The 15,306-nt window shown below is 39.5% G+C and overlaps 1 protein-coding gene across 5 annotated transcripts in view; it reads left to right on the forward strand.

Annotated features, from left to right (window-relative positions):
• dntt (deoxynucleotidyltransferase, terminal) overlaps positions 1-15,306 on the forward strand; it is a 394,622-nt gene that overhangs the window by 227,575 nt on the left and 151,741 nt on the right. For all 5 annotated transcript variants that reach the window (XM_087277888.1, XM_087277887.1, XM_087277889.1 and 2 more), the window contains 1 exon segment: positions 5,375-5,474. In XM_087277888.1, the coding sequence (XP_087134014.1) occupies positions 5,375-5,474 (100 nt within the window).

The following is a 15,306-nucleotide window of genomic DNA, read 5'->3' on the forward strand; positions in this document are numbered from 1 at the left end:
TTCCCAGAGCACCCTCCACAGAATGCCACTGTTTGGGCATACTCCCATGAACCCTCAAGCAGCCTGGTGAGGGTATAAAGCTGGTCCAGTGTACCACAGCCTGGACAAAAACCGCATCGTTCCTCCTGGATCCTAGATTCAACTACGAATGGCATAGTTTTAGGGATTGGAGCTTGGATATAATACAGTTTTCATTGAGAATTGTAGTTTTATAAAGTACAATTCTAACTGGCGAAAGACATGATCTAGTGGTGGATTGTCTTCGGTCATGTTTACGGTGCATTCGTGATTTCAGGAGGCGTGGCTTTGGACGGCAGGGGAGGGGTTGTGTTTTCTAAGCTATCATAACTGTTGTCATTTTGGCAGATCACCTACTACACCCTTAACTGAGAAATGTCTACAATATTGATTATCATAAGGGGGAGTGTACTCATTTTTGCTCAGTGTATAATATCTGGCTGGATGAAGTTCTGTCTGTAATCCTGCATCTGCCAGCAGAAGAAAAGAGAAGTGCAGGTTCAGAGCTTTGAGAGGCTCTTCTGCGGCGGCGGCGGATTCTGTGCCTACGCTTGTGTTTTTCACTTCTGCCGCCTGCCATTAAATCCACAGAAACTCACATTCATCCTGCAGGTGCTCAGATTCAAGTGCACATCCACAGGGTTTGGCTTTTAGGGCTTCTGATGGTCCTTGATGTAAATGTGGGCATCAGTTGATGCTTTCAGACACGGTGCATGTATATATATATATATATATATATATATATATATATATATATACTGCATATGCAAGGCTGGATTTCTATATCTACAGTAACTCTGAGTCAGATGTATTGTTGTGTAAGTGCTTGTGGTTTCAGTTACATCAGAAAAGTCTGTCCTTCAAATTGAAATTCAAGGATGCTGTAAGAGTTGTGAACACAATAAGAGTTTTATTCGCCACCAGGAAAGTTTTGAAGTTTAATTTGAAATGTTCAGCTTAATTTCTATAGGGATTTATTGTGTCAAAGCAGGTTAACACAGATGAAGCTTTAGTTTAAAGCACGCACGTTTTTGTTTATACGGTTAAAAGCAAAATTAATGTTCCCAACTTCCCAAGTGATGTTTCACAGAGCAAGGACATTTTTGCAGCACAGGCTCATTGCGATTACGTGCCCCGCATATTTATTTATTTATTTTTAATTTCATTATTTATACAGGGACCATCTACAACAGAGGTTCTCAACCTTTTTCCCCCTGTTTAGTTTTTCCCCCAATTTCTGTTTAATAGAGAGCAGATTCTTTTCAACACATTTCTAATCATATTAGTTTTGATAACTCATTTCTAATCACTGATTTATTGTATCTTTGTCATGATGACAGTAAATTATATTGGACTAGATATTCTTCAAGACACTTCTATACAGCTTAAAGTCACATTTAAAGGCTTACCTAGGTTAATCAGGTTAACTAGGCAGGTTAGGGTAATTAGGCAAGTTATTGTATAACGATGGTTTGTTCTATCGGAAATAAAAATAGCTTAAAGGGGCTAATAATTATGACATTAAAATGGTGTTTAAAAAATTAAGAACTGCTGTTATTCTAGCCAAAATGAAACAAATAAGACTTTCTCCAAAAGAAAAAATATTATCAGACATACTGTGAAAATTTCCTTACTCTGTTAAACATCATTTGGGGAATATTTAAAAAAGAAATAATAAATAAATAAATAAAAATAAAAGGGGGGCTAATTATTCTGAACTCAACTTTATATATATATATATATATATATATAAACAGTTCTGTCAGGTTCTGGAATCTGATTTGCTGATAGCAGTGTGATATTCTGCAATATCAGCCCTCATACAGCCTCTTCACCCGTGTGTATTACTCCGCCAACATAGAGTGCAAGCAGATCAGTAAACTCACTACAGTTTGACAAATATTGCTGCTGTTGGGCAACATAATGTACTTTTGAGGCTATTTAAGTCGAGAATGTAGTTGTTTAGATTGCAACTATGCAGTTTATTTATAAGGACAGTGCCTATTGTAATACAGTTACTTTCCTATCCTCACCACCAACCCCCCCCCCCCCCCCCCCCCCCCCCAACCCCCCTTATAGCAAACACAACAGCAGTTTGATATTGATCGTGTTGCTTTTTTTGGGATTAATTATTGTTATATCCCGATTGCAACAGAGAAAGACTATAGACTGTAACACTGTAACAAGATATCTCTGTAGACCGATGGCATTTCATGTCTTATAATCTTAAAATGTGAGCAAAATCAGCTGTTTTGTCTTCACTTTAGACATGAGTCTACAGAGAGTCATTCAAACACTAGCTCTAAAGTGACGTTGGTGAATTAGTAGTGGCTTCTGCTGTTCTCACGTAAGCTGCAGATGTGAATGAATGGCGAAAGAAAGTAGTTCCTCATACAAAAGGGTTTTTAGACTCGTGTTTGATTTTCTTTTTTATATACAAGATTGTGCCGTCGAACTGTTGTATAAATGCAATATTACATGAGTAGCAGGTGGGACACTAAGGCAATGCATGTCTCCCACCTGTGCCGGTATATAATATATATATTAGGGATGCCCCGGTTCTCAATATAATACTGAACCGTACGGTACGACCTCCACGGTTCAATACGCACTTGTGAATTGCGGTTTTGCGTTTAAATAATTTATGTGCGTTTTATATCTTCCCAAATTGACTGTGTGTGCCTCTAAATCCATGAGCTGAGATGAGGAAACTCCTCCCCGTGAGTAAATATCCAATCACTATGCTCTAAAGTTAGGGGACGCTTGACCATCATTCCACACTTTAACATGGCGAGCGGCGGTGAAGTGAGGCTGAGGCAACAGTACGAGGAAGCGGCGGCGAAGTGAGGCAACAATACGAGGAAGCACCGGCGTCTTTCAAATCTGCGGTGTGAGGACATTTCGGTTTTGGCGGTAAGCATAATGCCAATAAAAGAAAAAAACGGTGAACAAAAAATAACTGTGTGCAAGCATTGATTTACATGCATAACCATGACTGCACATCTGCAGCGCATCACCCAGCAATATCACTGTCTGAAGCAGGAGAGCAGAGAAGGTAATAAAGTCCTCCAAACAGCAACAATCCCTCACTGAATCTTTCCAGCAAACACACCCAACTGGATCCGAGACACACATAAAATAAAAGGCAGTGCGGGTGTTTACTGCTGGAGATTTGCAGCCGTTTTGGTTGACTGGAGATGTGGGCTTCTGTCATCTTATAAAAGCACTCGATCCACGTTACAGACTACAGTCTCACATTTTTCCAGCACCAAGATAATGAAGATGGGTTATTTATGTTTACTGAAGTACAAATATGTTTATTTGAAATGCCCAATTTATCTTTATTAACTTCACATGTGTGTTTATTTTCAAAGTGGAGGATTTCATGTGTTCCCCAGTTTGTACATTGGCCACCAGCAGCTGTGAGATTTCAGTGCTCATTTTTATACACTACTCTAGGAACTACTGCACTTTTCTTGGCTTTTAAGTAAAACAAAATGAGTATTGCAATAAATCATTTTTATGTTTTTCTCCTTAACCTCTTAATGTTCCTATTGCCTATAGAATAAAAAAAACACGTGTGTCAAGCCATGAGAACCGAACTGAACAGAAAACCGTGTTAAAAAACGTGGTATGTATTGAACCGTGGGCTGCTGTATTGTTGCATCCCTAATATATATATATATATATATATATATTTATATATATATATATATATATATATATATATATATATATATATATAGGCTATACACAAAGTGTAAGCACTGTGTTTAACCTTTGAATAAAATACAAACAGCATACATATATATATATATATATATATATATATATATATATATATATATATATATATATATATTCGTAGCCAATTTAGTTAATCAATTCCCCTGTAGCGTATGTGTTTGGACTGTGAGGGAAACCGGAGCACCCTGAGGAAACCCACGCCAACACAGGGAAAACATGCAAACTTCAGACAGAAATGCCAACTGACTAACTATAGCCACCGTGTCCCCCCTGGACTCCAAATTTCACATCTTATTTTCTTCCTCAAAAGCCATTAGGTGCATTTTGAACAGAACTGTTGTAAATTGTTTTCTCATGAGTTGTTCTGTATTTCTACATGAATATCTCCTTCCTCCCACCTGAAAGTGTTGCGTATACGAGGCCTCCGAGTTTTCCAGACTCATTTTCATAATCTCTCTACGCAGCGGTGAAACTCATAAAGCGGCCTGACAGCTCCGGCGGCTCTGCGGTTTAATGGCGCAGGCCAAATGGTTTATTTGAGTAATAGGAAAAGGCAAAGCCATTAAATGAGCCGTATGTCCGTACAGTTACTCACACACTTATTGAGGATCTCATCATGTGATCGGCAGAACATCCGGGTCATGCATCCAGTTGTGTTTAATCCAGCCGACAGTGACGTGCTCATATTAACCCTCATATGTCTGATTTAACATTCAGATTTCAGCAGTATATTAAGTGAAACAGAAAAAGGGGAAATAAATTGTGACTGATCTAACCCAGGCCTGGATTGGCTAATCGAGAGAATTCTCAGTGGGCTGGTTTGTTTTTTGGCCACCAGGGCCGGTGTTCCTAGCTCCAGACTCTGTTGCTCCCAGCAGTCGCACTTTTTTCGTTTATTTATTTATTTGACCACAGCCTCATCTTTTTATTCATTATTTTGCCGCAGCGCCGCTCTTTTTATATATTTTCTCGCAGCCCTGTGAGCACAATGCAGCCTGCAGGTTAATGATTAGGTAACTTAGATGATTCACTCCATTAAGAAAAGCCGTTGTGGTCCAGTTTACAGCACAATGCGTTACAACATTGTGCAACACCTGAAACTACAGATACTGGAAGCCTGTGCTGGTATTTCTCCAGCGGTGTTGCTATCAGTGTGTGAAGAGTGGGAGAAGAGGGTTGCATTGACAATCCAACACAATGGGCAGCACATTGAACACATTTTATAAGTGGTCAGAAACTTGTAAATAACTCATGAAAGAATAAAGTTACGTTAAAACCAAGCACACTATTGTCTTTCTGGTGAAATTCCCAATAAGTTTGATATGTCACATGACCCTCTTCCTATTGAAAAAACAAAAGTTGGATCCAAGATGGCCGACTTCAAAATGGCCACCATGGTCACCACCCATCTTGAAAAGTTTTCCCGCTCACATATACTAATGTGCCACAATGTGCTAATATCACCAACCATTCCCATTTTATTAAGGTGTGTCCATATAAATGTGTATCCCTATATTGTCACATTTTTGTTACATCTTAATAAAAATAAAGAAAGTGCTTCTATTTTATAATGTGTGTGTGTGTCTCTGTGCATCTGTGTGATCTGCAGGGGAAAGGATTTTGGTCACGATGTGGACTTCATCATCAAAGCCCCTGAAGGACAAGAGGACAGGATTCTGCCTGCGGTCATTAAACGATTCAAAAGTCAGGTACAAAACACTGCTCAGTCCCGCGTAAGAGCCTTCACCTGCATTGTTTTCTTCTGATATTGAACTCAGTTTCTGAGTGCAGAAAATGAATGATCAAATTGTGCATTAGAAATGACAATCTAGTTTAAAAAAGCTAGATTCGTTGTTTCTTTGTTTTGTTTTACATACAGTTGAAAGCAGAAGTCTACATACACTCTAAAAAAGGAGCATAACCATTAAAAAAAATGTCTGCTGGTAAATCATACTAAACATTTACTATTTTAGGTCTGTTAGGATTTCCTAAACGATTTACATTTGCTCAATGCCAGAATAATGAGATTTTTTTAAATTTCTAGACAGTCAAGTTTATACACATTTCCTTGGTATTTGTTTAGCTTTGCTTTTAAACTGTATAACTTTGGTCAAATGTTTTGGGTCTCCTTCCACAAGTTTCTCACAGTAATTTGAAGGAATTTTCGCCCATTCCTCCTGACAGAATTGCTGTAACTGAGTCAGATTTATAGGCTGTCTTGCTCGCACAAGCTTTTTTTTATCTCTGCCCACAAATTTTCTATAGGGTTGAATTCAGGGCTTTGTGATGGCCACGCCAAAACATTCACTCTGTTGTCCTTAAAGCACATTTGAACTAATTTGGCAGTATGCTGAGGGTCATGGTCTGTTTGGAAGACCCATATGTGGCAAAGTTTTAATGTCCTGGCTGATGTGTTGAGATGCTGCTTCAGTATTTCTCCATCATGTTCTTTCTTCATGATGCCATCTTTGCTGTGAAGTGGACCAGTCCCTCCTGCAGCAAAACAGCCCCACAACATGATGCTGCCGCCCCCATACTGCACAGTTGGGATGGTGGTTCTAGGCTTGTGCGCTTTCCCCTTTGTCCTCCAAATGTAACACTGCTCATTATGGCCAAACAGTTCAATCTCAGCTCCATCAGAGCACAGGACATGTCTCCAAACATTAGTCTTTTTCCCAGTGTAATTCAGCAGATTGTAATCTGGCTTTGTTGTTGATTGTGGCTTGTTGATTTTTTCATGTTGTCACAGAATGAAGCAGTGTGTTTGAGCTTTTCCTTCAATACTATTCTACAGTTGTGCCTCACATTAACTCAAATGTTGTCAATTAGCCAATCAGAAACTTCCAAAACCTTGACATCATCATCTGAGCTTTATCAGAGGCAGAATAATCTGATTGTGTGTAAACTTGAGTTTCAGGAAAACTTATAACAATTTCTCAAAACACATCTCTCTCATTATTCTGCTATAAAGCAGAACAGAAACACATGTGATCATCCTGACTTACCTAAAAGAGAAAATGTTTAGTTACATTAACATCTGGCTTTTTATAATGGTTATGTGTCTTTTTAGACGGTGTATAATTGTCTTTTTTTTGTGGAAAGCTCTTGTTGAAAGCCTTTGCATGGAGGTGGTGTGGGCGTGTATTCAGTCCAAACACATGCGCTATAGAGGAATTGATGAACTCAAGTGATTGTAGTGTATGAGTTTGTGTGTACAGTTAATGAGTGTGTATGGGTGTTTCCCAGTGCTAGGTTGCAGCTGGAAGGGCATCCGCTGCCTAAAACATATGCTGGAATAGTTGGCGGTTTATCCCAATGTAGCAACCTCTGCAATAGAGACTAAGCCGAAGGAAAATGAATGAATGAAAACACTGCATTTTGAACCAGACATGTCAATAGGAGAGTTAAACATGTCAGTGTAGAGCTGCACAATACTGGAAAAATCAAACATTGCAATATATGAATTTTCTGCTATTAAAGATTGCAATGTGAATTTCCATCAGATACCTTGAATAACTCTATATGGAAAGTGTCCAGATTGATTGCAATAGGGGATTTAAGTGAAGTTTTTAAACTAATTTCGAGAGGAGCACGTGATATAATTGACTGCAGCTGGCCACCTATCTACACTCATTAGTTAGCCAATCAGATCTATCCTAACTCACTATAAGTAGCCTAGCTAGATATTACTCCCTTATCTTCGTTTTCCGAAGAAACCCCCCCATCCACCCCTTTCTCCGCCTTTTCTCCTTTACAAAAAAGGGGAGCTCTCGAGAACCACCTGATCTCGTACTCCCCTCACTTACTCTATGGACCTGGCTGGAGCCCTGGGCTCAACTATCTCCGAGCTCAGGGTTCTCTCCCGGGACAGCATGCCAAACCTGCTTACAGTTGTCAAGCAATAATTAAGTGTGAACTCTTGAATCATATATAAAAATAATAAACAAATCACAAGCAATGTATTCAACCCAGGCTCATTCTGAAAACGTATTACTACATACATTTCTGGAGAGCACCAAATACATCTCAGGAGCTACAAATCCACCAGAGGGCACTGTGTACTCTTTTTCAGATGTCACATTTCTCTCGCTAGTGCCGTTCACGCCTGCTGTTCTCAAGGCCGGTGTCGACTGACTGACTGAATAACGTCCAGGTTATTCTTGTTTTATTCTTGTCCAGGTTATTAGTGCTTTAGACAGTCTCCCAAAGTCTATACAGACACACGTAGAAGTTCCCATATGAAGGGGAACCGTTGTTTACACAAAGACAGGGACTTTGGAATGTTTAAAAGTCGTGAAGATCAGCTTATCTGTCTTTGAAGCTGACATATGAGTAGTCCGTTGGTGAATTGACTGATCTTCACAGCTTTAAAATGCTCCAGTGTCTCTGTATCTGTGTCAACAGCGGTGAAATGACCTTCGCGGAACAAAAAAAAAAATGGATGTAAAATAATTTTCATTATCATCATCATTATTGTATAGATACTCAATTAAAAAGTGTCTTTATTTAAGTTACAACTGGTGCACTTTCTTGTGTCTGAATGCTTAGAAATGTAGCCTTGCAGACAGGTATCTTGTGATGGGGAGGAGTGCAGGATAAAAGGCAGTATTTCACGGTAACCCCTGGCCCTCTTCTTGACATCAGCGGAGACTGACAGACACAGGATTTTTTTTTAAAATCTTGGTCCACTTTTGTAGCGTTTTTATACATTTTTGTGAAGTTGAAGACTTCATCTTCATCTAATAGTTTGTCGGCATGACACAGATCAACATTACTCGCATTACTGGGCAAACTCAGAGCACTTCTTATCTACTTTAGCTCTCTTTCCCACTGGTCCTTTACCACTGTTGTTTCACTTTTTACGTGGATCGGATCCAGGAATCCCTGCACATTATGATAGATGACCAATCAGAGACACTTGAGGGCGGGCCTTTCAGAGGAACTAGGAAATATATCAGGGGTTTCCATGTTAGAGTAGCTGAATATAATCAAAGTGAGATTTAAAACTAGAACCTAAAGTGTTTTGATAAACTTTGATGTTGGCTTGAGAAAGCCAACGTGACTGCGCTAGGACTGGGAATGGCAGTTGGCAGGAAGCACGGCGGCGGTTGCTAAGTGGTTGCTAGGCAGTTGCTAAAACAATTATGGCATTGTTAGGTGGTTGCTAAGCAGTTGCTAAATGGCAATGCTTGTGTACATGTTTGATCAAATGCTATTAGTAGGCATTTCTAGCATATGTTATTGCATTTAGATAATCATTCATAGCATGTAGCTAATTGTTATTAGCACTTGGCTTCCATTATCATTGTTGCCATGCATAGTACACAGGAAGTCCCATTTGCTTGCATGAGTCAAACAAGCCAATGCCCAGGTCCCTACGATGTTCTGATGTAGAGATATTGCCATTTTTAAATGGTTGCTAGGTTATACTGTTTTATTGCTATGGGGACATTTGACAGGTTTGTGATGATACATCAAAGCTTCTTGGCAATATGAGTGATCTTAATCAACCCCGATGTTTCTATGACAGTCTTTATGAGTGTCAAAAACTGGACTTGAACATTATGTATTCCTGGTGTTGGGTTGCGGCTGGAAGGGCATTCGCTGTGTAAAACAAATGCTGGATAAGTTGGCGGTTCATTCCGTTGTGGCGACCCCTGATTAATAAAGGGACTAAGGGAATGAACATTATGTAAAAATGGCTTGCCATATTTTTTTGAAAATACAATGCTCAATAAGTGTGAAAGTGATGCATGCAAAAATGGCTTGCCATATCAGTAAAAAATATGGAGTTTAAGTCAAAAATGGCTTGCCACATTTTGAGAAAAATAATGCTTAAAAATTATTTATTGGAAAACTATAAGTCTGATAAACCTTAAAGATATAGCAACAAAATCTAACGCATCTAAATACAGCTTTTGGCCAAATTTGGGGCTTGTATAATTTTTTTTATGCCCGGATTATAAAAATTTAATATTTAACATTTTTTATTAAAAAAACAATAAGTCTTATAGGCATGAGGAGATATAGCAACAATCTTGAATGCAGAAGGCGCATTTTGACCATATTTGGGCCTTGTGGCATGAACGGTCTAGGAGGAGATACGTTTGTTTTCAAGGACAGAGTAGCATAACAGTATGTTGGCTTTCTCAAGCCAACATAAATAACATGATTTCCTTCGTGTGAAGCATGAGCACACATTGCTTTGCATCTTATTAACTCAACCAAGCCTTAAAATTACATTCTGGACCACCCCTTTAAATAAAAAAAGCACACTAAGGCTCCTGCTCCCAACTCACATTCTGCGATGTGACTGAGGCAGATTCACACATTGCGATATTGTTGCCAAAACATTATACAGAGGGGAAATAAGTATTGAGCACGTCATCTTTTTCTCAGAAAACATATTTATAAAGGTGCTGTTGACTTAAAATTTTCCTAAAATGTTGGCAACAACCAAAGAAATCCACATATATAAAGAAATTGAGTCTAATTTGTTTACAAATCAAGATATGTGTAGGAAAATGAAATGACATAGGGGAAAAGTATTAAACACATGAAGAAAGAGAGGTGTATTTGACAGTGAAAGCTCAGACAGCAGCTGAAATCTCTCCGTAGTTCTTCAGCAAGCCTCTGCCCTTCCTCTGTGTAAATCAGCTGCTCCAGTCCAACATCTAAACCCAAGCTCATTCTGGAAACGTAGCTCCGCGGACGTTTCCGCGGAAGATACTTACGGCCGCGTTTAGTTTTTTTCGAGGGAACGCTGCGGGCGGTGTGGAAGAGCGGTTCTGGAAATCAGGTAAGATAAAAAACAGAATCCTCACAATAAGGGCGAGAATGCGGCGGGATCGGAAAACGTGGTCGAAATCGAAGACAAGGGCTTTTGCTTTTTTTTTTTTTTTTTCTGGACGGCTTTTGCAAACCGTCGCTTGGGTTTAGGGAAGGAGGAGGAGGAAGAAGAGGGTGGCCGGGTCGGCTGATCAGCCGGCCGCCTGGTCGATCGTTCAGTCGTTCAGCTGGCCAGTCGGACGGACGGTCGCTCCACAGCGGCCTCCGGCGGCTTTTCGCGCGAGAACAGCGCGGGCGCAAACGGCGCGCACTCCCGAGAGGCGTCCGAGATGCGAAAAAAAGCGCACAGCGGCCTCTCGCGGATCCGCGAAAACAAAAACTGCTCAAATACTTACCTTCCGGGACGTATTTCGCTGTCTGCAGAAACGTCCGCTGGGCTACATTTCCACAATGAGCCCGGGTTGACATTAGCAGGAGGATGAAGATGAACCCAGGGTGGACATTTCAGCTAGACAATGATCCAAAACACAGCCAAGGAGACTCTCAGATGCTTTCAAAGAACGAAAAGCAAGCTGTAGAATGGCCCAGCCAATCACCTGACTTAAATCCAATAGAGAATGCAGAATAAAGCTCAAATTTGATAGACGAGACCCACAGAAGCATCAAGATTTTAACTGTTAAAGTCTTTGAGAAACTCACAACTGAGCAATGCATGAGGCTTCATTCTCCATATGAAAGGCGTCTTTAGGTTGTAGTCATAAAAAAGCCTTTATATAAAGTATTAAACAGATTTCAGTAGTTCAGCACTTCCTCCTACTGTCATTTCATTGTTATTACACTCTCATTTCTCATTATTGTTTTGTTTTATGTTTGTATTGTTTGGGTTTTTATCAAAATCTGCTTCAATTCTATGTCAACAACTCCATTAGAAACATTATTCAGAGGAAACAAGATGACCATGTGTTCAATACTCATATCCCCCAGTGTATTGTGCAGCCCTATGCCAGTGTTTTAAATGCTGGGTGTCCCATGATGCCGCTGTTTTCCCGAGCATCTCTCGTCATGATCAGACATGCTGAAGTGAGTCCGGGCCTCCTCTCGTTCTGCTGATTGTTTGCTCAGAGCCGCTGATGTTCACAGGTCCACTTTAATGGTCACTCCAGACAATCAGAGCAGATTGTAAGTCACCGCTGGAGGATAAACAACTCCATCTTTCAGAGTCTGGCAGTTCATTACAGCGCAGAAAAAAAAAACAAAAAAAAAACAAGACTCCAGTCTGAGGGGAAAAAAAATCTCTGCTCATTTTACAGTAATCCAAGCAGACAGGCAGAACAAACAGACAAGCTCACAATTAATGAGGATTTATACTCGACTTCCTAACATTACAAACACTGCTTATTATATGCTTTACTATGTAATAAAAAACTATATATATATATATATATAACTGTTGCATAAACACAATATCACACTCGTAGCAGCGCGAGACGGCTGTATATCAGCACTGGTGAGACGCTAATGCACATCTCCCACCAGTGCTGATACACAGCCATATTGCACTGCTACTCGTGTGATATTGCTCATGTGTATATATATATCGAGAAAAAATGTATATATATATATATCAAGAAAAAATGAGTTAAAAAATGAGTTAAATTATATATACATATATATATATATATATATATATATATATATATATATATATATATATATATTTATATATATATATATATATATATATATATATACAGTTGAAGTCAGAATTTTTAGCCCCCCTAAATTATTAGACCGCTTGTTTATTATTTCCCCAATTTCTGATTAACGGAGAGCAGATTTTTTTTCAACACATTTCTAATCATAATAGTTTTAATAACTCATTTCTAATAACTGATTTATTTAATCTTTACCATGATGACCGTAAATAATATTTGACTAGATAATTTTTAAGACACTTCTATACAGCTTAAAGTGACATTTAAAGGCTTCACTAGGTTTATTAAGTTAACTAGGCAGGTTAGGGTAATTAGGCAAGTTATTGTATAATGAGGGTTTGTTCTGTAGACTATCGAGAAAAAATATAGCTTAAAGGGGCCAATAATTTCGTCCCTAAAATGGTTCATAAAAAAACTAAAAACTGCCTTTGTACTAGCCTAAATAAAACAAATAAGACTTTCTCCAGAAGAAAAAATATTATCTGACATACTGTGAAAATGTCCTTGCTCTGTTAAACATCATTTGGAAAATATTTAAAAAAGAAGAAAAAATCAAAGGGGGCTAATAATTCTGAATTCAACTGTATATATATATATATATATATATATATATATATATATATATATATATATATATATATATATATATATATATATATATATATATAATTATCAGCTGCATTTGACATTGTTGATCATATCTTACTTTGATGCTTGGAATATTGGTTCAGGTCCTATTCGGAAGGTCGAACCTTCTCTGTGCGATTGGGTGATTGTGAGTCCTCCTGTGCTCCACTATGGAGTTCCACAGGGTTCTATTCTGGACCCTATATTGTTCTCTCTATATCTGCTTCCACTTGGATCAATTCTCAGGAGACATGGTATCTCGTTTCAAAGTTATGCTGATGACTGTCAAATTTATGTTCCCCTAAAAAGCACAGATGGCCTTCCTCTAAATGCACTGGACTCATGTATAAAGGACATCAAATCTTGGATGGCACTGAATTTTCTCCTTTTTAATGATTCTAAGACCGAAGTGATGGTGTTTGGCCCCAGTTTAACGTCGCTCATTCTGTACGCTCGAATAATCTTGAAACTTTCTGAAAGCCAGAGTTTGTGAACCTGGGTTTTAAAATGGATCCTGAACTAAAGCTTGAAAGCCAGATTCGGTCTGTTGTTCACTCTAGCTTCTTTCACTTCATGCAACCGGCCAAAATTAAGCAGGTTTTATCACACAAGCACTTTGAAACAGTAATCCATGCTTTTATAACCTCCCGCTTGGACTCCTGCATTGCTCTTTATTTTGGGGTGAGTCAGTCTTCTATCTCTCATCTGCAACTTGTTCAGAATGCAGCTGCACGTCTTTTAACCGGCGCACGCAAATACGAGCACATCACCCCGATTTTATCTCCTCTTCACTGGCTGCTTGTGCATTTCAGGATCCATTTTAAGTTACTTTTATTTGTTTTTAAGTGTCTGAATGGTGCTGCACCCCTTTAGCTCTCTGAGCTTCTCTGTCCTTACACACCTTTTCGTTCACTCAGGTCAGCAGACCAGCTCCTTATGGGTGTGTCCAGGACCAGTCGAGAGCTCAGAGGGGATCTGGCTTTTGCTGTGGCTGCACCAAAACTGTGGAGCGAGTTGCCGTTGTATATTAGACAAGCCTCTTCCATTGTTGTTTTTAAATCTCTTCTTAAAACCCGCTTGCTCAATTTGGCTTTTAGCACAGCGCGAGATGTTGACATTTTATGTTTATTTATTTGTATTTTAAAGTTTGTTTGACTCTTTGTTGTCAGCACTTTGGTCAACTGTGTTGTTTTAAAGTGCTTTATACATAAATTGAATTGAATTATGTATTTGTATTTGGGGTGGCAAGGTGGCTAAGTGGTTAGCACTACTACCTCACAGCAAGAAGGTTGCTAGTTCGAGTCCCAGCTGGGTCAGTTGTCGTTTTTGTGTGTTGTTTGCATGTTCTCCTCATGTTGGTGTGGGTTTCCTCCAGGTGCTTGGGCTTCCCCCACAGTCTAAACACATGCGCTATAGGGGAATTGATGAACTAAATTGGCCGTAGTGTATGAATGTGTGTTTTACCCACGTGGGGTGGGGCGGGGCTGTGACTTGCGCCGGAAATTGCTGCTGGGCCAGTTGGCTGCCCGCACTCAACGGATTGTTTTCCATTACCCCTGTTCCCATCCCTTCTGTCTATGTTGTGTCTTGCCGGTGTGCTTATGCTAAGATAGGGCTGTTTTTCTCCCTTTTCTCACTTTGTCCTAATCAAGGGCAAGCTGAGGGGGTGTTTTTTAGCCTAACTGTCCAAATGTATCTTTCTTCGTTTCTAAATGCTACCTCCTAAGATCTGTCTCCCCTGAAAAGTTGTTTGTGATGTTTTGTCTATGGTCTGGGGGGTCCATTTTCGCTATACGAAAGTGTAGTGACAAATAAAGGCTTGATTGATTTGATTTGGAATGAGTGTGAGTATGGGTGTTTTCCAGTACTGGGTTGCAGCTGGAAGGTCATCCACTGTGTAAAATATATTCTGGAATAGTTAGTGGTTCATTCCACTGTGGTGACGCTGATAAATCAGTGACTAAAGAAGGTTGTTTTATACTTGCGTGGAGTGATCTGCGTGACCCACGGCGCCTGCGTTGCTGTGCTGCTGTGCATTTACACTTCTGCAGGCTATTTGTGTTGCTCTACAACAGGGACCACCAAACTTGTTCCTGAAGGGCCGGTGTCCTGCAGATTTGAGCTCCAACCCTAATCAAACACACCTGAACAAGCTAATCAAGGTCTTACAAGGTATAACTGAAACACCCAGGCAGGTGTGTTGAGGCAAGTCGGAGCTATACCCTGCAGGGCACCAGACCTCCAGGAACGAGATTGGTGACCCCTGCTCTACAATAACACTTTCAATTAAAAAAGATTCAAGTGTTTTATTGTTTCTGTTCACTACCTTCATGTACAAGTAGCTCAAACTCACTCATTCTGAGGCGGGAACTAACAACTTTAATCATAAGGTAAACACAAAACAACAGTC

This window comes from Danio rerio, chromosome 13 (assembly GCF_052040795.2).
Source record: "Danio rerio strain M-AB ecotype USA chromosome 13, GRCz13ab, whole genome shotgun sequence".
Lineage (NCBI taxonomy): Eukaryota > Metazoa > Chordata > Actinopteri > Cypriniformes > Danionidae > Danio > Danio rerio.